General features: G+C 42.0%; 1 protein-coding gene across 1 annotated transcript in view; it reads left to right on the top strand.

Annotated features, from left to right (window-relative positions):
• Positions 1-298: 298 nt before the first annotated feature.
• Positions 299-26,360, top strand: part of HSDL2 (hydroxysteroid dehydrogenase like 2) — a 32,327-nt gene continuing 6,265 nt past the window's right edge. The window contains exons 1-7 of the mRNA XM_081317876.1: positions 299-532; positions 10,596-10,759; positions 14,011-14,109; positions 14,253-14,367; positions 19,127-19,230; positions 23,520-23,618; positions 24,398-24,592. Of these exons, the coding sequence (XP_081174002.1) occupies positions 516-532; positions 10,596-10,759; positions 14,011-14,109; positions 14,253-14,367; positions 19,127-19,230; positions 23,520-23,618; positions 24,398-24,592 (793 nt within the window). The 5' untranslated portion in view covers positions 299-515. The remainder of the gene's footprint in view (positions 533-10,595; positions 10,760-14,010; positions 14,110-14,252; positions 14,368-19,126; positions 19,231-23,519; positions 23,619-24,397; positions 24,593-26,360) is intronic.

The following is a 26,360-nucleotide window of genomic DNA, read 5'->3' on the forward strand; positions in this document are numbered from 1 at the left end:
CAAGTCTGAAGACCCCTGTCTTAAGAAAAGCAAAGCGTACGAAGACAGCCTTCCCGCCCATTCTTCGGCCGACCGCCTCCCAACCTAGCCGTGAGAACGAAAAGGCCCGGTTACCCTCCCCTCCTCCCTGAATGGCTTCCCCGAATCACGTGGCTCGGACGGGCTGAGCCTTGAGCGAGCGGTTGCTAAGGACGCGCGGGAGGAGGAGGAGGAGGGGGGGACTGAGCCAATGACGTCAGAGCGGGTTCCGGTGGGCGTGGTCAGAGAAAGTGAAGCCTGGCGAAGGGCGGGGCTCAGAGGAGGCTTCTCTTTCCCGCCTGGCAAAGCCAAAGGGGCGGGGCCCGAGGGAATCGATTTCGATTGTTGCGCCCTTTGCTCTCTAAGCAGTCTAGTTGAAGATTCCAAGCAAGCGCAGGAATCTGAGCGGCCTTGCGAGGCACCAAGGCGCTGTCCCGTCCCACCCGGGCCTGAAATCTGCCCGCCGGTCCCCGCTTTAACCTTCGTCGGACCTGGCCATGCTGCCCAACACGGGGTAAGGAGAGATCACGATCAGGGGTCTTTCCTTTTCCTTCGGGGCTTCCGATCTCTGGGTGAAAGTGGCTTTCGAGGGGTTTGGGGATAAGGGTGACAATTGGCCAAAGTGACCTACTTCCGACAATCGCTGGGGTAGGCAACTTCGGCTCTTTTATGACTCATGGACTTCAATTCCCAGAATTCCCGAGCCAGCATGGCTGGCTCGGGAATTCTGGGAGTTGAAGTCCATGAGTCATAAAAGAGCCGAGGTTGCCTACCCCTGGTCTAGACTAGAGAAACTTCTCACGCTGTCCTTAGAGCCCACGAGATACGTGACACTTCCCATTCCCATTATCGCGTAGGTAGGTAGATCCGTGAAAGCGGATGTGATTTGTTTTAGAGGAGAGCCAAGATTTTTGGTTGTGATGCAACAGCCTACTATAACTCTTATCTGGAAACCGTTTACGAGGGTAGGGAACAAACTTTTCCACCCACCCCCACCCTAGAATGCAAAAAAAAAAAAATCCAAATGGTGAAACTTGTATATTGTCCTGAGCTATTCAGAATCAAGCAAAAAGGTCGGAGAGCTTGAATTCTGCAGCTAGGAAAGCTGCATGGATGTTAAGTCACAGCTGAGTTGGGTCAAGGCTGCATAAGACCTTTAGAATGATAAAATCTGTTCATTCCAAAACAGTACATCTTGGACTATTGGCTGGCTAGTTATGTTGGAAACCCGTTATGGTAGGATTGTAAGAGGAACTTTTAGTCTGAGCTAAATCTACTGTTATATTCTAATGTGCACAAAGGTTTTTTGATTAAAAGAAAACAAATCACTTAAAATAAAAGGTTAAAATTGTTTGCATATAAAGCAAACGGTTTAGTTAGTAAGCAAGCAGCCCCCCCCCACGTGGCTGATTTTCATGGATTGCTAGGCTGAATGTAGAATGTAGATCTGTAATTGCGTTCACCCAAATAATTTTCTTGGGCTCCACAAGGCATTTTAAAGGGTGGTTTTGTAAAACAAGTGTACGGGAAGCAAAGCAGTTCTTGATATGTTAAAAGCCTTTCTCATTTCTGGAAAGCTCAGAGGGGGGATAGTTCAGAGTCTTTCCTCAGTTGTTTCCACAGGTGTGTACGTACCCAGCTACTTTGTTTCATTAGTGATCTCAATAAACAAGGGGCTTTCAAAGCAGCCATGTCAAGACCTTTCGGGATGCCTTCCTCAAACTTTTTCCATACCTTAATGATCTTTCTTCAGGACTTTTTACTCAAGAGTGTGAAAGATGGCATGGATTGAGGAGGGTATACAGTTCTTGTGTCTTTCAGGGCTGAATGCCTGCATACATGTTCTATTAGTATGAAAATACAGCTTTGCTCTTGGGCTCTTTGCTCCTTGAAGAATGTCTTTAGTAAATTTGGGGAGGACTCTAAGATAAAATAGGCCAACCTTCATGAGCTAAGTGCTTATAAATTGTGAGGACATGTTGTGGGCATTCCACATTATATGGAGGTTGCAGGGTTTCACAAATGGCCACTTACCAGAAAGCAGACAGATGAAGTTGTTCTCCCTCATGAGTTCTAGTCTTTCAGATATGTTCTTTATTACCTCAGCTTACTTTCCTTTGGGGGAGCTGATAGACACGGTTCTAACAAAGTACTAAACTTGAGCCAACCACCTATGAGTCCCTCAAAGGCATTCTTGGGAGTAAAGATATGTAGGAGGGCATTTTGCTTAGCAGCATGCTAGCCTCTGTTCAGTTAAAAATAATAGTTTTCAAAGAATTAAAATCTGGTGTGGAATGAAGTTTCTTGAGCAGCAAGGAAGATGTTTATAAATACTTTGACATAGGACACCTCTAAAACAGAAGTACTGTAGGAGAACAGATTTTTTTTAAAAAAATACTAATATGGCAGACATCATGCTGGCACTTGCAAATTTTCTGGAGCACTTGTGAAATATTCAGTTAAAGGAAGATTAAGAAATCATCCTTCTGCTGTGAATGAAATATGTGAAAGGTAAAAGCAATCTCTGATTTCAGGGACTGTTTCTGTCTTTTTTTCTGTCTTGTAACCTATCTAAGCTATGATCTCTTAGATGTACATTGGAAAAGTACCAAGTAGAGTTAGTTCTTTATAATCAGGAGCAAAGCATTTTTCCCTTGGGAAATACGTTGCATGAGCAGCTGCCCTTGATGTATTTTCTCCTCCTACTTGCTGTAATTAAACTCAATTCTAGGTATGAGTTTTCAGTATTTCTAAGCATTGTACAAAGTTCATTGTAGACTGGTTGAACACAAATTGGATCCAACTATTTCACCTCTCACAGTAATTATCTTAACAGTTTTACTACAGTGCAGAGACTTGTCTGTCAAAGGGCTGCCATTAGTCTGGCCCCATGAGCTGTAGCCATCTTGTCACTTTCATCTGCCACTTTAGACCTGGGTAGATCAGCATTGACGTATTCCTGCCCTTGCTATTTGCAGAGCTGGCAATGATGCTGAATTGGAGATTTGGGTGGTCTCTGTTTTCTAACTGTTGTTGCTTAATATCGGTCAGCCTGTAACATGATTCCCTCATCCCCATCTAATCAAGGAAGAGAAGGCTGCCTTTGCTTGCATTTCTCAAACCTGGCTGGGCACGGAGGGAGAGGTTACTTTCTTGGAGATATCCCACTGGGTTTCATGTATGTGAACCCTGGGCTGGCAATATATCCATTGTTATCCACAAGATCCTGGTAGCTTCTAGGGCTGCTGCTCGACAGGTAGCTTGGTAGTGAGACCCTATTGTGAAGTGTTCAGCCACAGAGCTTAGAAGGCACGGTTGCTCATGTACCAGCCTTCCTGCTATATGGCAATCTCTCTACCTGAGCTGGTAAGGTTTGTGATCAGGTAGAGGAGTTTCCCCAACTTACGGTTCTGGAGGACTTTAATCTGCTTGCTGTTCCTGGGAAGCCACTCAGGAGTTGATGGCAGCCGTGGACATGAGTCAGGCTATCTTTAGCCAGCTTCTGGCTAGGGAAGGGTTTTTTTTGCTACACACGTAATGGGTCAACTCGCCACATCTAACTTGCCATGGAACAACTTGCCACAGCCAACTTGCAGAACAATTCAACAATTCCAATTAATTAAAATAATTTAAAATGATTTTAATTTTTGTCATTCACATTTCATTTTGTCCCTTCTTTGGCACCCTTTCTTTTACTGATTCCATTCCAACACTTCTTCGATATTAGTGTAACCAGGGCTTTTTTTGTCATAGAATGCTCAGAACGGATGGAACCTTCTAGGGTAGGCAAGGCGAGTTGTATGACATGTGTGAGTTCCGACACCTTTTTCTTTTACAAAAAAAAGCACTGAGTGTAACTCTTGTTCCACGGGAAATTGTCCCATGGCCAGTTGGCCATAGTGAGCTATCCCACTGAGAGTTGGCCGCGGTGAGTTGTCCTAGACCTGCCACACATTGGACTTGGTTTCTTTTTTTCTTGTAGTAGTGGCATTGTGATCTGGATTTGGAAGATAGTATTTATCCCTTGTGAAAATATTGTTTCCTTTTGGGCTTGGAGTTTTCTGAGATTGTACACCTCTGCCGAGACGCATACCTGTTTGATTTGTCCATGCCAGAGATCCTACAGGGTTCCGGGGGAAGCTTGGGTTTATTCCTGGGAGGATTGAGGCCTTACTCACCACTTGGGTTTTATTGCCCTTGAAGGATTCTGTGCACATTCATGCTCACTGCAGGAAAACAAAACAGCAAAGGTAAGAGTCTTTCTTAGGCCACAAGGACACCTGTGGATAACTAGTCTGTGTGATCCTGATCAAAGTGATCCAATCATTCCTGGGCAGCGAAGGTTTTGGGGAAAACTTAGGGACCATCATAAGGATTATTCCAGGCATCTCTCAAATAAAATCACTTGAATTTGTTCAGAGTTGGACTGAATTGCCTGAAATGAGGCCTTGCCAGTCACCTGGCATGAGTCTGAACTGGTTGGTTCTGATGAAATGGACAGGGTACTGGTGAGCTTGACAACCTGTGTTTTAGATCCCTATCCTTTCTGCTTGTCTAAAGCCTCATGTAATGGACTGTAAAAATAGCCTTAAGGAACAAAAGGAAGAGTTGAAATAGGAAAGTAATGATCAGATAAAAGAAATGTAACCCCAAAGCAGAAGTGTAATTTGGGGAAAAAAAACAACACCCTCACATTTGACCTTCCCTAGTTCAAGAGGCAGGGAAAGAGGAGATGGATTCAGAATTGGCTGTTTGGATAAAACATTGTAAAGAAAGAGAGAGGGGGCTCTCTTTAAATTTTAAAGAAGAACGTATTGCTTCTGAATTCATATTGTGCTTTCATCAGGTCACACCGGTACCGGCATTACTTTCAGGTAGCGAGAGTATTGGTAAGAAAATGAGTTGGAGATAGTGCTTTTTTTTTGTTGGTTTGTTTCTGCTTGGAATTTGTCATTTTTTTATTGTTCTTTTCAAGGTTTGGCTTGATATTTCTTACGAACTTTGCAGTAGCAAGAACAAAATAGCTGTTTCCCTTTATTTTGCTCTGGAGCACTGAAATCGAACTTCCAGAAGCCACTATGACTATGGTTTTATGTGTTTTGGCTGTTTTTGCTTATATTTTGCTTTATCTGTTGATGTTTTTTAATTGTTGGGACCTGCCCAGAGTCATATACGTGAGACATACGATTGCGTAAGTTGACCCAATCAATAAGCATACGTTCTGGCAGTGACAGGTCCATCTACTCCATCAAATAAACACTTTTAGTATATTACTGGTTTTTAAAATGTCTGTTTGTGTGTACCTTCAAGACAGTCTTGACTCCTGGCAACTGGATGGATTACCTCCCTCTAGTTCTACAGTTCTCTATGGAGTCACATAGACTACTCGGCATTTAGAGTTAATTTCCCACTTTAAAAAAAAGTTTTAAAACTGTTTCTAACTTTTTTAAATAATGCATCGCTTGTATCAGCTGTTTCAATAAGGGAAATCAAATCCTTCCTTCTATTGGATCATTAGGGATATTGTTCCACTCATCAAAATTCGGGCAAACAACTTCTTTGGACATTTGATAATAATAATAATAATAATAATAATTTAAACAAATTATTTTCTTATGTGTTTTATCATCGGCCCCAAGATAGATGCTTTTGTTGATGGATTGTGTTCTGCTAGGGACGCGGTGGCTCAGTGGGTTAGGTCGCTGAGCTTGTCGATCTGAAGGTTGGCAGTTTGGCGGGTCGAATCCCGAATGCCACGTAGCAGAGTGAGCGCCTGTTACTCGTCCCAGCTTCTCCCAACCTAGCAGTTCGAAAGCACATAAAAATGCAAGTAGAAAAACAGGGACCACTACGGTGGGAAGGTAACAGCGTTCCGTGCGCCTTTGGCGTCTAGTCATGCCGGCCACACGACCACGGAGACGTCCTCGGACAAGCGCTGGCTCTTCGGCTTTGAAACAGAAATGAGCACCGGCCCCTAGAGTCAGAAACGACTAGCACGCATGTGCGGGGGAACCTTTGCCTTTACCTGTGTTCTGTTGAAATAAGTAATCCACTTACTTATTGCAGAAGCAAATTCTGTATGTTATTTTCATTGATAATCTGTTGCTCTAGTCCAGGGGTCAGCAACCCGAAACAGCAAAAGAGCCACTCGGAACTGGTTCCGTCATACACACAAAAAAGTGGGAGCCGCAAAATGTGTGTGCGCATGTGGGCACGCATGCGCATGCGCAAAACAAGCAAAAAATACACCACCCCCTACGCCCGCACCGCATCCTGAGCTGCACGCGCCTGTCGCTGCCCAGTGCCTCCAGCTTATGCGGGGGGGGGGGGAGAGACGGACTTGCAGGTGACGGGCACTGGGTTGCGGTGGCGCCTTCAGCCCGGGCACCGCCGGAGCTACCCGAGCGCCCTCCCCCCTCCCGGGACCTCCAAACCTCTGCGTTTGATGAATGCAGCAACTCTTCAAATGTGGAGGCGGAGGTTTGGGGAGCTGGGCAGCTCTCTAAACCGCCGCCGCCCCGTTTGCAGAGCTGCTGCATTCCTCCGCGTTTGAAAGAAACACGAACGAACGCAGCAGCTGTGCAGAGGACGGTAGCAGTTTGGAGAGTGCGTGCGCACCTCTCCAAACTGCTGCCGTCCCATTTGGAGACCTGCCGCGTTCGTTCATGTTTGACGAGCGCGGCAGACCTCCGAACGGGACGGCGGCGGTTTGGAGAGGTGCACGCGCACTCTCCAAACCGCTGCCGCTCGTTTGGAGACCTGCCGCACTCGCCAAACATGGACGAACGCGGCAGCTGTGCAAACGGGCCGCGGCAGCTTTCCCAACGAGCGGCGACACTGCCCGTTCGAAGAGGTGCGCGCACACCGGGCGACTGGGAGCCGCAGGAGACGGCTCAAAGAGCCGCATGCGGCTCCGGAGCCGCAGGTTGCCGACCCGTGCTCTAGTCTACTATTTTTTTAATGAAAGCCTATTTATGCCTATTCATTGGTGACAGAGGGTAAAGGTTTGATGTGGTGAGGGAGGGTATTTTATAGTTGCAGGTCTCTCCTTTTTTTGGCAGCTTCGGGGTTTTTCTCAAACAGTGAAGATGACATTGTACGTAGACAGTCATCTAAATCCCACATGCTTTCTCCTGACCTAAAAGAAGTCAGTGTAACTGATCTCTACTGCTCTTTATTATCACTCATGGTGGGATGCCTTGAGCAAAATGAAATTATAAAATAAATATTTTTACTCTTATCTATCTTGTTTTATTTTATTGCAGTTTTATTGCAAATGCACTGAAATAAAATTACTTATTAAGTCTTGTTAACGCGTCTCTAATGAGTCTTATTAAATAAAGAAACTGTTCAAATAGCTAAGAGAAACTCTTCTGAAATCTGTGGACATCAAAAATAAGCCTATATTTCTTTTAAAAAGTTATGTGGTAAAAATAGTTATTGTTCTGGAAAATTCCTGTGTAATGCACACATGGTCGCTACAGTATTTTCAAAGGTGCGTAGTTTGTACATGCTGTTTCAGGGAGTCAGTCAAGTTTTGCATTTCTTTGCATTCATAACTGCAGGTACAGGAGCTTTGACAAATTGTTCCCAGGCTAGAACTTATTTATAGTCCTCCAATAATTTTATCTTTTGTTTATGAGAGTTAATGGAGCACACTGAGATTACATTCCTTTTGAGCACTATGAATGCCTTCTGCGTACATTCTGTTTTAGTTTATGCTCATCTCTTCCTTCCATTAGGGACACGGTGGCTCAGTGGGTTAGGACGCTGAGCTTGTCGATCAGAAGGTTGGCAGTTTGGCGGGTTGAATCCTGAGTGCCGCGTAACAGAGTGAGCGCCTGTTACTCGTCCCAGCTTCTGCCAACCTAGCAGTTCTAAAGCACATAAAAATGCAAGTAGAAAAATAGGGACCACTACAGTGGGAAGGTAACAGCGTTCCATGCGCCTTTGGCGTCTAGTCATGCCGGCCACATGACCATGGAGATGTCCTCGGACAAGCGCTGGCTCTTTGGCTTTGAAACGGAGATGAGCACCGGCCCCTAGAGTCGGAAACGACTAGCACGCATATGCCGGGAAACCTTTACCTTTACCTTCCTTCCATTGAAAGGGACTACTTAGTTTTAGTTAAAGTTATAGAGTTAGGTTACTCTTAAGAACTTGTTCTCAGAGTTAGGGTTGTTCTTAATGATAGTTTCTTTGAGCTTTCCTCTTCAACACATAGCAATAGGAATAGCACTTGTATACCGCTTCATGGTGCTTTACAGCCCTCTCTAAACACTTTGCAGAGTCAACATATTGCCCCCAGCAATCTGGGCCCTCATTTCATCAACCTTGGAAGGATGGAAGGCTAAGTCAACCTTGTGCCTGTCAGGATCGAACTCCTGGCTGCGGGCAGAATTAGCTTGCAACACTGCATTCTAACCACTGCACCACCAAGTCTCATGGTATCAAGTTGGTGTCAGCATTTAGTGACCACACAGTTATTCTTTATGATTTTATAGTAAACTATATTTTAACTTGCAGTATGTTAAATTTATCCTGTAAGCGCTGGGATAGTCTTTATTTTTTTAAGGAGTAAAATGATATTACCATCCATACTATAAAGCTGGCTCTAGGAGAAAGTTAACAGGAGCACAGGACTTAAAGGAAGAATGTTTTTGAATAAATGAAGTGTAAAGTTTGAAGAGAGCACAGCCCTAATATCTGCCTGATATCTGCTTGTCCAGAAGGTTTCAAGCATCCTAGTTGTTTTTTTTAATCCCATTTATATCCCGCCCTTCTCCAAAGACTCAGGGCGGCTTACAATTTAAAGCTAGTTACCTTAATCAGAAGAAAGTTTGAGGGTTCCCCCCCGAAAACAGTTATCTGTGAGCTACCTGTGCATTTGGGGTGGGAGGAGCAGAAATGAAGAATAGTTTGACATTTGGTGAAAATAGAAGATACTTTGTGTAAGTGCAAATGAGAAACAGATTCATAGGAAGATTAATTTTCAGTCCTGGATCTTTTTGGCATTTAGCTTCTAGCAGTGCATATGTATGCTCATGCTCATTATTCTTGATAGTGTTTCTAAGGCCACAAACAGTTCCTATGATTTCTTGGGTTTAGGATTGAAGCAAAGATCTCCTTAAGTCTCAGAAGTCGACCATATATTTTGCATGCAAAAGGTCCCAGATTCCATTTTTAATATTGCTAAGTAGGATTGGGAAAAGCCCTATGTAAAAAAACTAGGAGAGCACAGGTCAGTCAAAGTAGACAGAGCTGAATTAGATGGTCCAGTGACAAGATTATAAGGTGAGCTCTAGTTGTGTTGGGGTAACTTTTTTAAAGGTATTGGGATCAGTTAAAATTAATACACTGTCCTGAAAATACTCCAGAAGATAGGCTTAAGATACAGGAGGATCTGGACAGACTCGAACACTGGGCGCTATCTAACAAAATGAAATTCAATGGTGAAAAAAGTAAGGTTCTACATTTAGGCAGGAAAAATCAAATGCACAGGTATAGTATAGGTGGTACCTTGCTCAATAGTAGTGACCGTGAGAAGGATCTTGGAGTCCTAGTGGGCGATCACTTCAATATGAGCCAGCAGTGTGCTGCAGCTGCCAAAAAAGCCAACACAGTGCTAGGCTGCATTAACAGAGGGATAGAATCAAGATCATGTGAAGTATTAATACCACTTTACAAAGCCTTGGTAAGGCCATACTTGGAATACTGCATCCAGTTTTGGTCACCATGATGTAAAAAAGATGTCGAGACTCTAGAAAGAGTACAGAGAAGAGCAACAAAGATGATTGGGGGACTGGAGGCTAAAACATATAGGGAACGGTTGCTGGAATTGGGTATGTGTAGTTTAACAAAGAGAAGGGTGAGGGGTGACATGATAGCAGTGTTCCAATATCTCAGGGGCTGCCACAAAGAAGAGGGAGTCAAGCTATTCTCCAAAGCACCTGAAGGCAGGACAAGAAGCAACGGATGGAAACTAGTCAAGGAGAGTAGCAACCTAGAACTAAGGAGAAACTTCCTGACAGTTAGAACAATTAACCAGTGGAACAACCTGCCTCCAGAAGTAGTGAATGCTCCAACACTGGAAGTTTTTAAAAAGAGACTGGCCAGCCACTTGTCTGAAATGGTATAGGGTTTCCTGCCTGAGCAGGGGGTTGGACTAGATGACCTCCAAGGTCCCTTCCAAATTATTATTATTATTGTTATTGTTATTGTTATTGTTATTGTTATAATATTACTGGAAATTACACTATCAGTGTTCTTTGCCATGTAGTTAATGCTAAAAATCTAGGTAAATATGCATATTTGCCCAATTCATGCAATACATGTGTTTACTGGCTGGATGCCCTTCCTGACGGCTACGTGAAGTTCTCAGACATGCAGTACAATATTCCCAGTTACTGGATTTGAATCTAGTTGCGAAATTAAAATTTTCAGACGCGTACCAACTTGAAGCAACTGAGATTTAAGATTCTCTATTTTTCTAATGTTTAAATTTTTTTTCTGCATGCGTGGATACATCCTTCTTTCATTCCTGATTTTTCTATTTTTCTTTCTTTTCTTTTTTTTAGGAAGTTGGCTGGATGCACTCTCTTTATAACAGGTGCAAGCCGTGGCATTGGAAAAGCAATTGCCTTGAAAGCAGCAAAGGATGGGGCAAATGTTGTTATAGCTGCTAAGACGGGAGTACCACACCGCACACTCCCAGGAACAATCTATACTGCTGCAGAAGAAAGTAAGCCTTGAGAAAGAGACATATGGGTGATCTGAGTTCCGCTGAGTTCTCCAAATCATTTGGGAACTTGATCTGTCAACTGAATTGACAGATGGACAGACATGGCCAGTTTGTTTCAATTCTGTTGGTTCCTCAAGGGGCGTTTTCTGCTTAAATCAACCCAGAGTTGAATGCTGTGGTATAACTGTGGTATAAGCCATTCTTCCCTTCGCTCTATTCTCCTCTATCCTCCCTGCCTAAACTATTCATAAAGTGTAATTGTGCGATAGGTTTTATTGATCTGCAACAAAGAACAAAGTGTGGGCTTATGCTTAAGGTGTTGCACTGGGGAGTTCACAGGTGTAAGCCAAAGGATGACCTTGAAATTATCTCTATTGGAATTTAATTTTTTTCCCCTGTCATAACTCCCAGTTTAGGAAATAGGTGCAAAGGCTAAATACATTTGATGAATATACATTTAACAAGATAGGCATACAAACAATGCAGGTCATTTCATTAAAACTGTATTAGCAACATGGCAAAGTCTACAGTAAGAATTTATGCTAGGTATAGGATACTGAAGTTTCTTTGTCCCAGGTAGTTATAGACAAAAGGCACGCATACAATGCACATTGCAACAACTCAATCAGGCAGGACTAAGAAGGATAAACCCCAAATAAGTCACAAAGGGATGCTTACACAATATCTAGAAAACATCCCCTATACATAACTGCAGGGACGTGGTGGCTCAGTGGGTTAGGACGCTGAGCTTGTTGATCAGAAGTGCCGTGCAACAGAGTGAGCGCCTGTTACTCGTCCCAGCTTCTGCCAACCTAGCAGTTCGAAAGCACGTAAAAATGCAAGTAGAAAAATAGGGACCACTATGGTGGAAAGGTAACAGCGTTCCGTGCGCCTTTGGCGTCTAGTCATGCCGACCACATGACCACGGAGACGTCCTCGGACAAGCGCTGGCTCTTCGGCTTTGAAACGGAGATGAGCACCGGCCCCTAGAGTCGGAAACGACTAGCATGCGTGTGTGGGGGAACCTTTACCTTTTATACATAACTGCAGATTACAGCTTCTCACGGTTTGGCCATATGACGATGAGTTATAACTAAGCTTGTGATTAACTTTAAAAGTAATCATGTTTATTAACTTTGAAAAGCGATTCCTTTTCTGATGAACATATTTTTTGGACATACATTCCCCCCCCTCTTCTCGTCCTTGTTATTCATTCATATATCTGTCACTTGACAATGCTGTCTATATATGCACACACAACACACACACACAACATACACACTGTGGGAGAAAGAATAACAATAACCAGACGGCTGTGGTGGTGACAGATGTTGTATTGCCAAGTGACAGTAGCATTAGAAAGGAGCATGAAAAGCTAAAGAACTACCAGGACCTGAAGGGAAAATTTGAGAGGACGTGGAAAGTCAAAGCCAAAGTGGTACCAGTGATGGTAGGAACACTTAGGCCTGTGACTTCTAAGCTGTGGAAGTGGCTCCAGCAGATCCGAAGAAGAACATTAGAGATCTCTGTCCAGAAGAGCGCAGTGTTAGGAACAGTTAAGATACTCCACAAAACTCTCAAATTCCCTGGACCCTGGCAGAGGATTTGAGATTGAGGAAGACACATACCATCCATAGTGGTGAGAAGGGCCCTTTTTTTTACACAATAAAGAATGAATAGAGATTCTGAATAAAAATGCTAATTAAAGGTCCCTTTAGCCAGAGGCAAGATAGCCTAGTGTGCACACACTTGATAAAATCTAAACAGAATTAGAAGCCTAAGTTTAGCATAGAAGTGGAATCTGGAAAGAATGATATTGCTGTCAAGCAAAATAAGGAGTTGCTCAAAGTAGGAGCCTTTAGCAGGTCACAGAGCTTATGTGCCTCCTCCGTCAGCCAGTGAGGGCTGCCAACTACAAGAAATACAGGGAAACCAACACTTCCACATTCCAAATCTGAAACAAAATGGGCTAAAGGGATCAGAGAAAGCAAACATAAGCCAAACCACAAGAAACCAGAGATCACAAATATTTATGAGCAAAAAAGATAAGGAGTTCATGCTTTACAAACAAAGGAAGCAGTTATCAAAGTTATAAGGTTCTAAGATAAGCTAAGAAACTAAACACAAAACAAGGTCTGAGCAGCAACAGAACCATCTTGAGATTATGTGTTGTCTGGAAGAAAGCAAACAGTGATGTTCAGCAATAAATGGATCATCGGTCAGATTTCCAAGACCAGGAATTTACACACACACACACACACACACACACACAGACACACACACACACACACACACACAAAAATCCTTTAATCAATCTAATAAAGACAAAGCATTAGTCCTATAGGCCAAACACAAAATTGGAAATGCATTTCTCAAGCAATATTGTGTTGAGCTACATCTGGGGTGAGTGAAATGTCTGAATTGTTTGCGGTACAGATAGAGTAAGGATTTTTGATGTTTAAACTGTTGCCTAAGTTTTTAACTATTTAGTCTCAGGAAAGTATAACTATTTTCTTTTTTTAAGCTACTTTATTGTAAAGCAGAGACCCTATTTTCTATTCAGATTGGTGCCAATTCTGAGAAACCTATAACTGCTTTCATTAGTGACAAAAAATAGGTATTAATTTGAAAATTTGATAATTGTACACCATCACTGGACTTTAACACATTGAGGCCCACAAGCAGAGCTTTGGGCTTGAAAATTCCTATTTCATCCAATGAATCTGTAAATAGATTGGAGGTTACTCCCTTTTTCTACCACTTGCCACCTTCCGTCTTGGATTTATTTTATTATTTTATTATATTTTTAATTTTCTAAAGAACCAGAGTTCTCTGAGTAGATTAACAAATAATTTCAAACAGGGAAACATCAATGCATCAATCAATTTCACAAGAGAAAAGCATAATGATACATATAAATATACATAAGCTGTAGTTCATGGACTTTACTTGTTTCACGTAGTTGTATATAAAGCTAACTCCTGTTTAACATTTGGGACTTGCATTAAACTGGGGATAACCTAGAGGAGGAAGTAAAGGGAAAAGCACTGAAATCATGATTTATGGCAATTGAATCTCCAAGAATTCTGTAATCTCAGAGTTGTATTTTCTTTGTTTCCAAATTTGAGGTGTAACATTAAAGTTCTGGAGAGTTTGAAGACTTTCTTTCAAAATCCAGTTAAATTTGCATTTTTTTACAGCTGGTTGATTCTTTTTTTTAAGTTGACTGACTATATTGATTTTCTTATCAGTTGAAGCAGCTGGAGGAAAGGCTTTACCATGTATTGTTAATGTAAGGGAAGAAGATCAAATTGCGGATGCAGTAGTGCTGGCTGTTCAGAAATTTGGAGGTAATGGCTTGTGTTCAGTCCTGAAATATATACTAAACGTATGCATTTATTAAAAGCTATTTAAACGATGAATGCCTAATAGACAAATTGCTAGATCGAAAGATGAGTTCTCAGATATTAACTTGATTTGTTTTTAAAACTAGGAATTGATGTTCTTGTGAACAATGCAAGTGCTATTTCTTTAACTGGAACGCTGGAGACACCTACGAAAAAAGTGGACCTTATGATGAGCGCTAACACAAGAGGAACTTACCTTACGTAAGTTATTTTATTATTATTATTATTATTATTATTATTATTATTATTATTATTATTATTATTATTATTTATTGAATTTTTATACCGCCCTTCTCCCGAAGGACTCAGGGCGGTGAACAGGGCATATAAATAGAAATACAAAAGTTAAAAAAGATTAAATAATTGCCCAATTAAAACAATCAAAATATAAAACCTATTAAAACCCTAAGGTTCCCCCATCAGGCCAGGCCAGCTTGTTCGAATAAATGGGTCTTTAACCCGCGCCGGAAGGAGCGACGATCCGGTGCCGTCCGGAGCTCAACCGGCAGTTGGTTCCATAAAGCCAGGGCGCCCACAGAGAAGGCCCTCCCCCTGGGGGCCGCCAGTCGACATTCTCTGACCGGTGGCACCCTGAGGAGGCCCTCTCTGTGGGAACGCACGGGGCGGAGGGGAGTTGACGCCGGCAGCAGGTGGTCCCCGAGGTATTCCGGACCCATGCCATGTAAGGACTTAAAAAGTGATTGTGGATAATGCCTCTTTTGAAATATTGAGATTTATGCACCCAGTTTATTTATTTTTTTAATCCCCCGCATCTAAACGAGAGACATTATGAATGAAACACGTTTCTGGTTGACTCAGTTGCTCCTTAGAGACTGTTTCAATGTTTGGTTAGAAAGAACCTGAATTAAATGAATGGCTTGAGAAAATGTTCAGATGATACAAACTAGGAAGGGCAAGGAAGACTGTTCTGTCCTTACTGCACGTTACTGTGTGTGCATCTCGACATGCAGCCAAACCTACCTATCCTCCAATAAAGCAGACTGTGTTCGTAGATCTGAATGCTTTATTAAAGGAATAAGTTGGGTGACACGAAAAAAAAATAGAAATGCATATAATAAAAATCCAAATACAAAATAAGCAGTATTGAGTTACTACTGGTGGACATAACAATCAACAAATACAGATAAATCTAAATCTCACCAGCAATGCTGTGTGTTTGGAATGTGGTTTTTGTCCTCAGATGAGCATATGCCACAGATTAGGCTGGATTCTTTCTGGTATTTCTGTTTCCCTCCAAATGCTAAAGGAAATGGAATCTGGCTTCCCAGCGTGCACTTGTTCTGGGACACACACACGTACACCCACACAAACACACACAAATCGTATGCTGGGGCACGACAAAGACAATATAGAAAACTAGTAAATAAGAGCCTCATTGAGCAAGTGGTCCAACTTACCATGGCCCTGAAAAAGTAGATTTAGTCTTCCAATTTATCACATTTGCAGCATACCTGCCCTTGTGTGATTGCAATTTGGGCTCTTAATAACTGAGATTGCGATTAAGACTCTTGATAACTGGAGCATACTTAAAACAGTCACGGTACAGGTAGTTCAGAGTTACAGCGCATTAAAAAAGTGACTTACCAGATGACCAGTTTTCACACTTATGACCGTTGCAGCATCCCTATGATCACATGATCAAAACTCAGGCACTTAGCAACTGTCTCAATATTTATGACGGTTGCACTGTTCTGGAGTCATGCTATCAGCTTTTGTGACTTCCTGACCAGCAAAGTCAATAGGGAAGCTGGATTCACGTATAACAGCCACATTACTAACTGAACAACCGGAGTGATTCACTTAACAACCATAGGAAGAAAAGTCGTAAAGTGGGGCAAAATTCACTTAACAACATAAATTTTGGGCTCAATTGTGGTCGTAAGTCGAGGACTATCTGTATGTATCCCACAGTTCTGAAATAGCTATTGGTGACCTTCAGACCATCTTCCAACAAGGAAAGTCAAAGGGGAAGCTAGCTGGAAGTCATAAGTCATGTGACATTGGGCATAATGACCTGTGGTGATTCACTTATTGACCACAATGGAACTCACACGTCAGGCATGTCAGGTGATGCTTCACTTAATGACCACATTGCTTTGAGACAGAATTGCCAGCCCCAATTGCAATTGTTAAGTGCGGCTTTGAAATTGGAGGAAGGAATGTCTCTTCTCCCATATATTTCTATTTGAGCTTTAGAATCTTTAAAGTCCTTGTTCCAAATCTCCCTATGTGCTGAGGGGCACCAAGTGACTATATGGAGATAGGAATTTTCAATTTACAGTATTTTTCCCAGAGATGTTGATCTAAGGTTGCCTTTGTTTTTCCTTTTAGAGGTCAGACGAAGACTTTTTTTTTTGCCTTGAGTCTTTTTTTTTAAAAAAAAAATCTGCAATATGGCCTCTTAATCAACCTCTTATTTCTGGTTAACAGCTGTCAAATTATTGCTTTAATTTATTGCTGATGTTTCTGTGTGTATTTTTAGCTAATTTTTCTTCATCACTCTTTGCCTTGCGGCTTTGAGATGACTAATATGTTTTGGCAGTAAATAAATGAAAACACATTTTGGAGAAACTCTTTCCACATTTCCTTGCTCCACCCTCAGACACGAAGTTTAGGCAATTTACAAATGAAATGGCGATTTAAGAGAATTGTAGAAATAAATATTTTCAGGTATAAAGGTTCTATTTCAGGACTGGATAACAGTGACTACCCAGATTGCTAAATCAATGCCTTTAACAATGTGAAGTTGTTTTTTTTTTTTGGTGTCGCTTCATCTGCCAGTCTCTTATGCCTTCCATACTGGAACCATCCATTTAATTTTCTTGGCAACAGTCCAAAACTTGTGATTTTTTTTAAAGGATGTTTTTCAGTTCCCAGTGTGCTTTTAATTCCTGGTAATTTCCCATTCAAATATTAAATACTGTAGGTCCTGTTCTTAGCTTTCTTCTCTTCCTACCTTTCCTTTTCTGTTGCAGCCCATTGCCACCACTACTGCTGTTTTAGTCGTGTATCTCTTTGTATTTTCGGAGAGGAATAAAAAGCCAGTAAGGAAAGAACATATTATAAATATTGCCAATGTAACCGGTGTTGGAAGCATTTTACAAGGAAAATAGGAATCTTTTATTCATACAAGGAATACCTTGGCTTTCAGAATGGTGTCTTAAGATATCATTGTTACCTAAGTTTCTAAAAACACTTTCTCCTTAATATATTGCTGTTTATGCTTTCTTCTAGCTTACTACATTCAAAATGTACAAGGCATATTTTCACATTTCTTAAAGGAAGTGGTTTCTTTAAAAAAAAAAGCGTTGCAGGTCTGAAAAGGATTTTGTACGAAAGAAATATAAATCATCGATAATTAGTGAGAAAAAACGGTGGCTTTACAGTGTTGACTACATGTTTCTCAGAATAAATTATCTTGGAAATAAAATAACTTTCCTGTGTGAAAATATTTCAGTCGATACTTTTGTTCACACTTCTTGGTTTTTCTGTGTGGGAAGCATTTATTGTTATATATATTTTTGTGCTAGTGATACATTTTCTCTGTGATTGTGTTCAGTCACAAGGAGAATGTTATCACTAGCAAAAAAAAGTAGCATGGATAGTTTTATTATTGTGGAGCATCAATATTAATTTTATTTTAATTCTGTAATATATTAAGTCGGGAAGGGATCTTTTTTCCTGTTATTGCAGAACAAAAACTGCGGAGAGAAGAAGGGAGACTGTAAATGTAATTTTATACAATCCACTAAAATGTTCTCAAGCATCTTTAATTTAGCACAATTTTACTCAGGTTTCTTTCAGCAATGCAGTTTAGGCAGCATGAATTCTGTCCATCTCTTTCTTAGAAACTTTTTGGGAAAAATTCTGAAATTGCATTAGGCCGTTATTTCTCTTCCCTTGAAATAAAGTTTGCAATATGCTTGATTTGCACTGGACCTTTTCCAACAGTTAGGCCATGCTTTTATTTAATGCTAATATTTCTGCCTCGATGATTTTTATTATTTTTTTTAAAAAAATTTTGTTTGTTTGTTATGACCTCCAAAAATATAACGTTGCAACCACTATGGATGAGGAAAATTGTTACAGATTAAGAGGTTTGATTCCCCAAACGAAGTGTTTGTCATGACCTCCAAAAATATAATGTTGCAACCGCTATGGATGAGGAAAATTGTTACAGATTAAGAGAAGAAGTTTGATTCCCCAAACGAAGCAGGAGATCAAGTCTGCACGTGATTATTTTATTTTATTTTTTATTTTTGTTTGTTTGTCATGACCTCCAAAAATATAATGTTGCAACCGCTATGGATGAGGAAAATTGTTACAGATTAAGAGAAGAGGTTTGATTCCCCAAACGAAGCAGGAGATCAAGTCTGCACTCATGCAATTATGGACAGAGAATATTAGGGCAAGTCAAATATTAGACCCATGCTAAATAGGTTGGCAACATTTTTATTGTGAAAGGATAGAAAGTTAATTACTTAAAATAACTTCCCACATGCGTGCAATATTGAACCCTCCTTACGTGGGAGAGAGATCTCTTACTTAAGTTGTTATTGGTGTTCTTTGATTCTGCTTACACATGGATTCCAACAGACCTTTTGGAAAGAAAGAACTCAGAAGCTCTACTGCTTTTACAAATGTATAATGATGCTCCCTTGTTTTCATTCTGCTCTCAAATGTTTGTATTTATTTACTTTCGTGCCTAGAAAGAACTCCTAAAGCAATTCTTTTTACGATTCTTTCTTAATTACTAAACTACAACAGTTATTATGAATCTGCTTATTTTTATTTTATTTTTTTTTTTAAAAAAGAACAACAGGATGCATAATTTACACTCATCCTTCTCCAACCTGGAACAAGAATAGTAGCAGTGGTAGAAAGGTAAAAATCTGACCAGAGTTCCAAATCTTTGTTGTGTCTTTTTTTATATCCTCAGATCTAAACTCTGCCTTCCTTATTTGAAAAAGAGTAAGATCGGTCACATCCTTAATATCAGCCCACCCATCAATTTAAATCCTATCTGGTTCAAAAACCATTGTGGTAAGTACACTTTTACTGCTCACTGCTAGTAATTTTTTTTTCTATATGAAGGAAGCAGTTGTATACCTGGGCGTGAGGTGACAAAAACTTTCAAGGAGGCCACTGTGGTTGCATAATTGAAGCTATTTGTTCATGTGTTCCCAGACTTCCCTAGCTAACAAAATCCTTGCTGAGAAACTAGAAGTTGCTGAAAGAAAATAAATGGCAGAGCTAGGGGGAGAAGTAAAAAAAGGGAGCAATTTAGAGTCATTACGTAATCCCAAATGTACTCAGTCCAATCCCACTTGAGTGGCGTAGACTCTTGTCTAACTCTAACCAGGTACTGGCTGTTAGTTGAGAAGATTCCTTTCCATAGGCTTTTAGCAGAACCCTGGTGGTGCAGTGGTTAGAATGCAGTAGTGCAGGCTGACTGCTGACTGATAGGAGTTCGATCCTGACCGACTCAGCCTTCCATCTTTCCGAGGTCAGTAAAATGAGGACCCAGATTGTTGGGGGCAACATGCTGACTCATATAAACTACTTAGAGAGGGCTGTAAATGACAAGGCTGCCTACGGTCATACTACCCTTGTATTATGACAGTTTCCTGTTACCTGTTCAGGTGTGAAGTACCCTCTCTACAAGAATGCAGCTTGTTTGATCTTTTATTATGATTATATTTTTATAGTCAAGATTTCTGCTAAGTATACTTTCCAAGGGATGCGGTGGCTCAGTGGGTTAGGACGCTGAGCTTGTCGATCAGATGGTCGGCAGTTTAGTGGGTCGAATCCCGAGTGCCGCATAACAGAGTGAGCGCCTGTTACTCATCCCAGCTTCCGCCAACCTAGCAGTTCGAAAGCACGTAAAAATGCAAGTAGAAAAATAGGGACCACTACGGTGGGAAGGTAACAGCGTTCCGTACGCCTTTGGCGTCTAGTCATGCCGGCCACATGACCACAGAGACATCCTCGGACAAGCGCTGGCTCTTCGGCTTTGAAACGGAGATGAGCAGCAGCCCCTAGAGTCGGAAATGACTAGCACGCATGTGCGGGGGAACCTTTACCTTTACCTTTATACTTTCCAAAGTACATTTTAACATTTAAAATATATGTCATAATGTTGCAATATAAAATATATAACCTCTCTCTCTCTCTCTCTCTCTCTCTCTCTCTCTCTCTCTCTCTCTCTCTCTCTCTCTCTCTCTCTCTCTCTCTCTCTCTCTCCCCCATGTACTGTGGCACACCCCAAAGCACTCCAATTAATAATCTAGGAGGGAGCTCCACCTGCCTTCTTTTCACTGATAGCCTTGGTTAAGCTGTCACGCTAATTGTTATTTTTCAGAGATAAATGGCAAAGCTGGATTACTTGCTGATGTAATTGCATCATCAGCAGGCAGCATTATGATTAGGAGACGCGTTTACCCAATTTTCAGAAAGATTATACTGACTAGAATGATATCTAGGCAAGATCTGTATCTAGGACACGTGGGTGTGTTTGAATTAGCACTGACTCCTGGCTACCGGCTGGACAAGTCCCTGAAATTTTCTTGGCCAGGATTTTTGGAAATCATTTTGCCACCGTGTCCTTCCTGGAGTTGAGTGGGAGCGACTGGCTCAAGGTCACCCAGAAGGGGTTTGTGCCTCCTGGTCTCATGATGTCAAGCCTGTAACCTTAATCATTACATCGACTGACGCTCTAGCTAGAACATAGAAATGTTCAAATCATGCTGCTTTTGCAAGGATATGTTGCTGAGTGAAGCTGTCCTCTTCATTTTGTACTTTCCTTGTTTCCTTCCTCCCCCCAGCAACTTGCCTTGTCTCGGGAAAGGCTTCTGCCATAGCAGAAGGATGTCCTTAGTCTTACAGGGATGATGTATCCTATGCGGTGATAGAAAGAAGGAAGTTGGTGAAGGTTGAGAGCCAGGCAGATCAGCCAGCGGTTATTGCAAAATGTTGCTGCTTTTGTTGGCTTAACACTCATGTTCTTGAAGCATGTACAGGGAGCACTGAGGTTAACAGTGGCACTGAGAAAAGTGACTTGTGATAGGTTTTTGTTTGACACTCATGACCATTGCAGCCTCCCCTTGGTCACGATCATAATTCAGAGGCTTGGCAACTGACTCCTATTTATGATGACCGCAGTGTCTTGGGATCGTGGGATCAAGTTTTGCGACCTTGCGACGAGCAAAGTCAATGGGGAAGCCAGTTCCATTTGACAACCGCCTTGCTAATTTAACAGCTGCAGTGATTCACTTGACAACTATGGCAAAGCAGCTAACCTGGCATTGGGGCCAGTTGGTCTAGGTATAATTAATCCTCGACTTATGACCACAATTGAGCCCCACATTTTTGTGGCTAAGTGAGACAGTTGTTAAGTGAAATAGAACGGTTAGCGTGATTGCCATTTGCGACCTTCAACCCCAGATTCCAATAAGCAAACAAGCAAAGTCATTGGGGAAGCCAGCAGGAGCTTGCAAATAGGGACGGCATGATGTTGCACTTCAGGATGGCGCAGGATTTGCTTAATGACCTCAATTGAAAGTGCCAGAATTTCCATCACTAAGTGGGGGCCAAGTGACATTGCACTTTACAGCTGTGTCACTTAATGCAGCGACCCCCAACCTTTTGGGCACCAGGGACCGGTTCTGTGGAGGGAGGTTTTTCCATGGACCAGAGGGGGCGTGGTTTCACGTGTGGCCTGCGTCCCGTGGATGGGGCTTCGCTTCTTTGCGTGGCCCAGTTTCTGGCATGCCGTGGCCCGGTGGCGGTCCACGGACCCAGGGGTTGAGGGACCCCTGACTTAGCACTGCAATTCCAGTCCCAATTTCCATTGTTAACAAAAGGCTACCTGGAAGAGTACATGGGTCAAGAGAAAGGGGAAGACTGTGAAAGAGGAAGTCAGTGAAATCCACCGAACGAGAGAAGAGAAGAACACAAAAGGAAATGCGTGACATGCAGTGTATAGACATGATGAAAGCAGGAATATTTTGCAATTAGAGAAAAGGGTAGAAAATTGTAGCAAATGGTGTTGTGTAAATTAGGTTTAGCTATGTTTCTTTTTTCCTTTTCTTATCAGATATGTTCCTTTTGGTGGCTTATTGTTTCTTACTTGTTTATTGTACTTTTCACAATGCTGCTTATCCCAAAATGGAATTGTGAGTATGTGTGTTTGTGCTCAGCGATACAGTCATCATCTGCTCCCTCATCCCCTTGGGTTTAGTCTCTTTTTTTCCTATGTGCCATGTAGTCAACTAGCCAGAATATTTAGCGCCTATCTAGTGCAGGTAGTCCTCGACTTGTGACTATAATTGAGCCCAAAATTATTAATATAAGCCATAACGTTTGTTAAGCGAGTCATTGCATGACCGTGTCTAATTTTACCATCTTTTTGTGGTGGTTAAGCAAAAGTGGTAGTTGTTATGTGAAACCATTGTTCATGGTGGAGTTTTTTTTATTGAAAACCAGAAGTAAAGACCAGTTTCGAAAAAAGTTGTAAATCACAGTCATGTGACACTGGGATGCAGCAAATCACCATAAATGGGGTCCAAACTGCAGTTGTTGTATGTGTGCGTGGGGGGCAGCCGTCAGAACTTTGAATTCTGATTATTTTCAGTACCCATTGTAACTGTGAATGTCATAAGTTGAGGACTACCTGAAATTGCAATTACAAAACTGGGCTCCCATGTCAAGAGTTAAATTCCTTTCATTAGGATAGTTGGTAATTTTTTTTAGACTTGCATACAGTATCAAGGAGCATCCATTTATGGCAGGGTTCTCCAACCTCTGGGCTGCGGCCCCCTAGTGGGCCGTGAGCTGTTTGCAACTGGGCCATGGAAACAGCGAGCTCGTGCACATGTACATCCCCACTTGCCCGAGCAGCGGGCAAGGGCCTGCAAGTGCTCTCCATTTGTGTGAGCAGCGGGCACACATGTGCGTGCCACTTGCGCAAATGGATCTGCGCATGCGCCACTCGCACGGAACCATCTGCTCCTTCCCCCCGCCGGTCCACAGAGCTGGAAAGGTTGGGGAACTCTGATTTATGAGATTACATTCTGTTTACTGTATTCCCATAAAGTGAAAAAAAAAGCAGATAAGGTATCCTTGGTGGATCACATCAGAAGTGGGTCTGAGCCAGCTTTTTATTTCCCACAGTGACAAAGCAGATGCCTCTGCTTCATTTTCTATCTTTCTCTCCCCTCACAGTGGGATTTTGTTGTTGTTGTTTTATGAAATATAGCAGGCTGTGTCTGGGTATAAAGGAAATTAAACTTTCAGCCGTTGTAAAGGACTGAATCTTTGTGTTCTGTTTTTAGCCTATACTATTTCTAAGTACGGAATGTCCATGTGTGTGCTGGGAATGGCGGAAGAATTTAGAGGAGAAGTTGCTGTTAATGCTTTATGGCCTCAAACAGGTACGAGTCTTTATTATTATTAATATTATTATTATTGAAAGGTTTACCGATCTGCTTCTGATTTTTAAAGTGCTAAGTAAGTTTGGATTACAATCTCATTCCTTCATTCAACTCCATTTGACTGTTCATGACCTGATGGAAAAAGAACCATGGTGGCGCAGTGGTTAGAATGCAGTATTGCAGGCTAATTCACTGCTCACTGCCAGCAGTTCGATCCTGACCGGCTCAGGGTTGACTCAGCCTTCCATCCTTCCGAAGTCAGTAGGATGAGGACCCAGATTGTTGGGGATAATACAGTATGCTGACTCTGTAAACTGCTCAGAAAGTGCTGCAAAGCACTATGGAACGGTATGTAAGTCTTAAGTGCTATTGCTATTGGACATCATTTCTCCATTCGTTGAGTTCTTGTATGCTCCTATTTGTGTCATCTATTCTTGTACCAGGCCAGTTTTATCTTCCATCTATCTCTTTTTTTGATTGCCCTCCATTTTTGCAAGTATTGGGAGTCACACTCCAAGTTTGGTCCAGTTGTTTTTTGTTTTCAGAGTGTTATCCTGCCAGTGGATGGATAGGATCCTGAACGTCTTTACATAATTTCTTTCCAATGTACTGATGGGAGTGGAAAGAATAATTATGAAATGGAGGTGCCCAAAACAAGCTGTTCTTGGAATTGGGCCTGGTAAGATCCCTCTCACAGTTGCTACTATTGAGCCAGGTACCACCTATACTGTCAAAAAAACCATTATTAAACCAACCTCTTCATTCCTCTGTGTTTTTAGCTATATACACCTCTGCAATGGATATGCTGGGAGGAGCTGGTGTGGAAAAACAGTGCAGGAAAACGGACATTCTAGCAGACGCTGCCTATTGTATTTTATCAAAGCCCAAAGATTTCACAGGCAACTTCGTTATTGATGAGGTTTTATTGAGAGAAGAAGGGATCAAGAATTTTGATGTATATGCAGTTGCTCCAGGTAACGTGGCTGTAATTTTTAATACATTGACTTGTGTACTACACCAAAATGACTACAAATTATGTCATGCCCCTAAGTGACACATAATGGCTAGCATAAATCACATTGATTTCACTTGTTCTGCTTTTGTGTATTGCTAAGTCTGTACCTAACCCAATACATTTCTAGCTGCATCACCTCGATTATATCAATATTTTCAATTTACCCAAAAAAAAGACTTTTAATTACACCAGTTTGCTTAGTAACCGCTCAAAGTTATAACGGCACTGGAAAAAAAAAGTTACAATGTTCACATTACAACCGTTGTAATATCTCCATAGTCATGTGATCAAGATTCAGACACTGGGCAACTGGCTCGTATTTACGACCGTTGCGGTGTCCTGGGGCCATGTGACACATTTTGCAGCCTTCTGACATGCAAAAGTCAAATGGGGAAGGCAGATTCACTTAACAACCACGTTACTAACTCAACAACAACTCGTGATTCGTTTTGGGATATGTAGGGGATCATTAATATCTTGAATTGTGTCTGGAAGCCTACTAGCCACCAATGAAGTTCCTGCAAGATAAGCGTCATTCTATTACGCTAGTTAGTAGCAATCGCTGAACCTCCATGTTCTATATCAATTCTGGCTTTTGGAACATAAGGGCAACCCAATGGTAGACCAAACTGCCCGGCTTTAATTGAGATGCAGCAAGGGCATCATGGGTCAATGACTCCGGTGCCTTAGGAAACCCAGGAAAGTTTGCGACACGTGACGGAGCTGGAGCTTGTCAAAAGTTCTCCTGGGCTTCATCTGCTGCTTTAGCAGGAGCCAAGTCCCAAGAAAACCTCCCCCACTGTCAACCTGTTTGGGGCGAGCTGTTTGTGAGTTCTCACGATTTGATGGAAGTCGAATTTGAAAATGCTTTTTAAATTGCTTTACTAACACAAGCAATATGTATGGCCTGGTATCAATTACATTCTTCGGCGAGGGGTTAAGCGAGGTTACTTACACTAGGTATGACCTGTTTGGAGTCTCCTCTTTTCTCTCCATTTTCATTGATAACCGGCAGGAAAGGAATGAAGTACAGCACGAGATTTAAAATCCCTTGGGGGGAAAAAGTGTATCTTCCTTCTATTGAATGCCATGCAGCTTGCGTGCTCCTTGGTGGCGTAGGTATCCCTCTGTATGATATTGGTTGAACGTATTGGTACACTGCTATATTTCTGAAATCCAAACGGATAATCCACTTGATCCACGATCCATTTGCTCCAAAATTCTCTGCCTGAGCGCTTTCTCAACAGTGTTCTCCCCAGAGGGAAAGTAGGGATTGGATGATAACTTTCCAGGACTGAAGTGTCCATCGACAGCTTCTTGAGAAGCTTTCAAGGCTGAAGAACCATCCCCTCGTTCGAGGAGATATTGTATGGACCCACCATTCTCCTGAGCACCTTAACAACTCAGGAGGGAACTGAAAAACCTCGTTTGTGATATACGACCATAACGGTGCCTGCCGGTAGGGATCATATGTCACGATGGTTGTACGTCATGTGACGGACTTGATTTTATAATCTTTTTTGCGGTGGTCATTAAGAGAACACCACAGTCATTAAACAAACACGAGGCCAGCACAAATATGCAAGCAGCTCATGCGAGTGGTAGGCAGGTGCCCATGTGCATGTGGCTCCACTGTGTATGTGCCTGGGACACCGCTCTTGCGAGTGAGCTGCATGTGCGCCAGCTTGCCGCTTGCATGGCCCGGTTCTGGATAGGTCATGGCCCAG

Source organism: Vipera berus (genome assembly GCF_964194415.1).
Source record: "Vipera berus genome assembly, chromosome: 2".
Classification (NCBI taxonomy): domain Eukaryota; kingdom Metazoa; phylum Chordata; class Lepidosauria; order Squamata; family Viperidae; genus Vipera; species Vipera berus.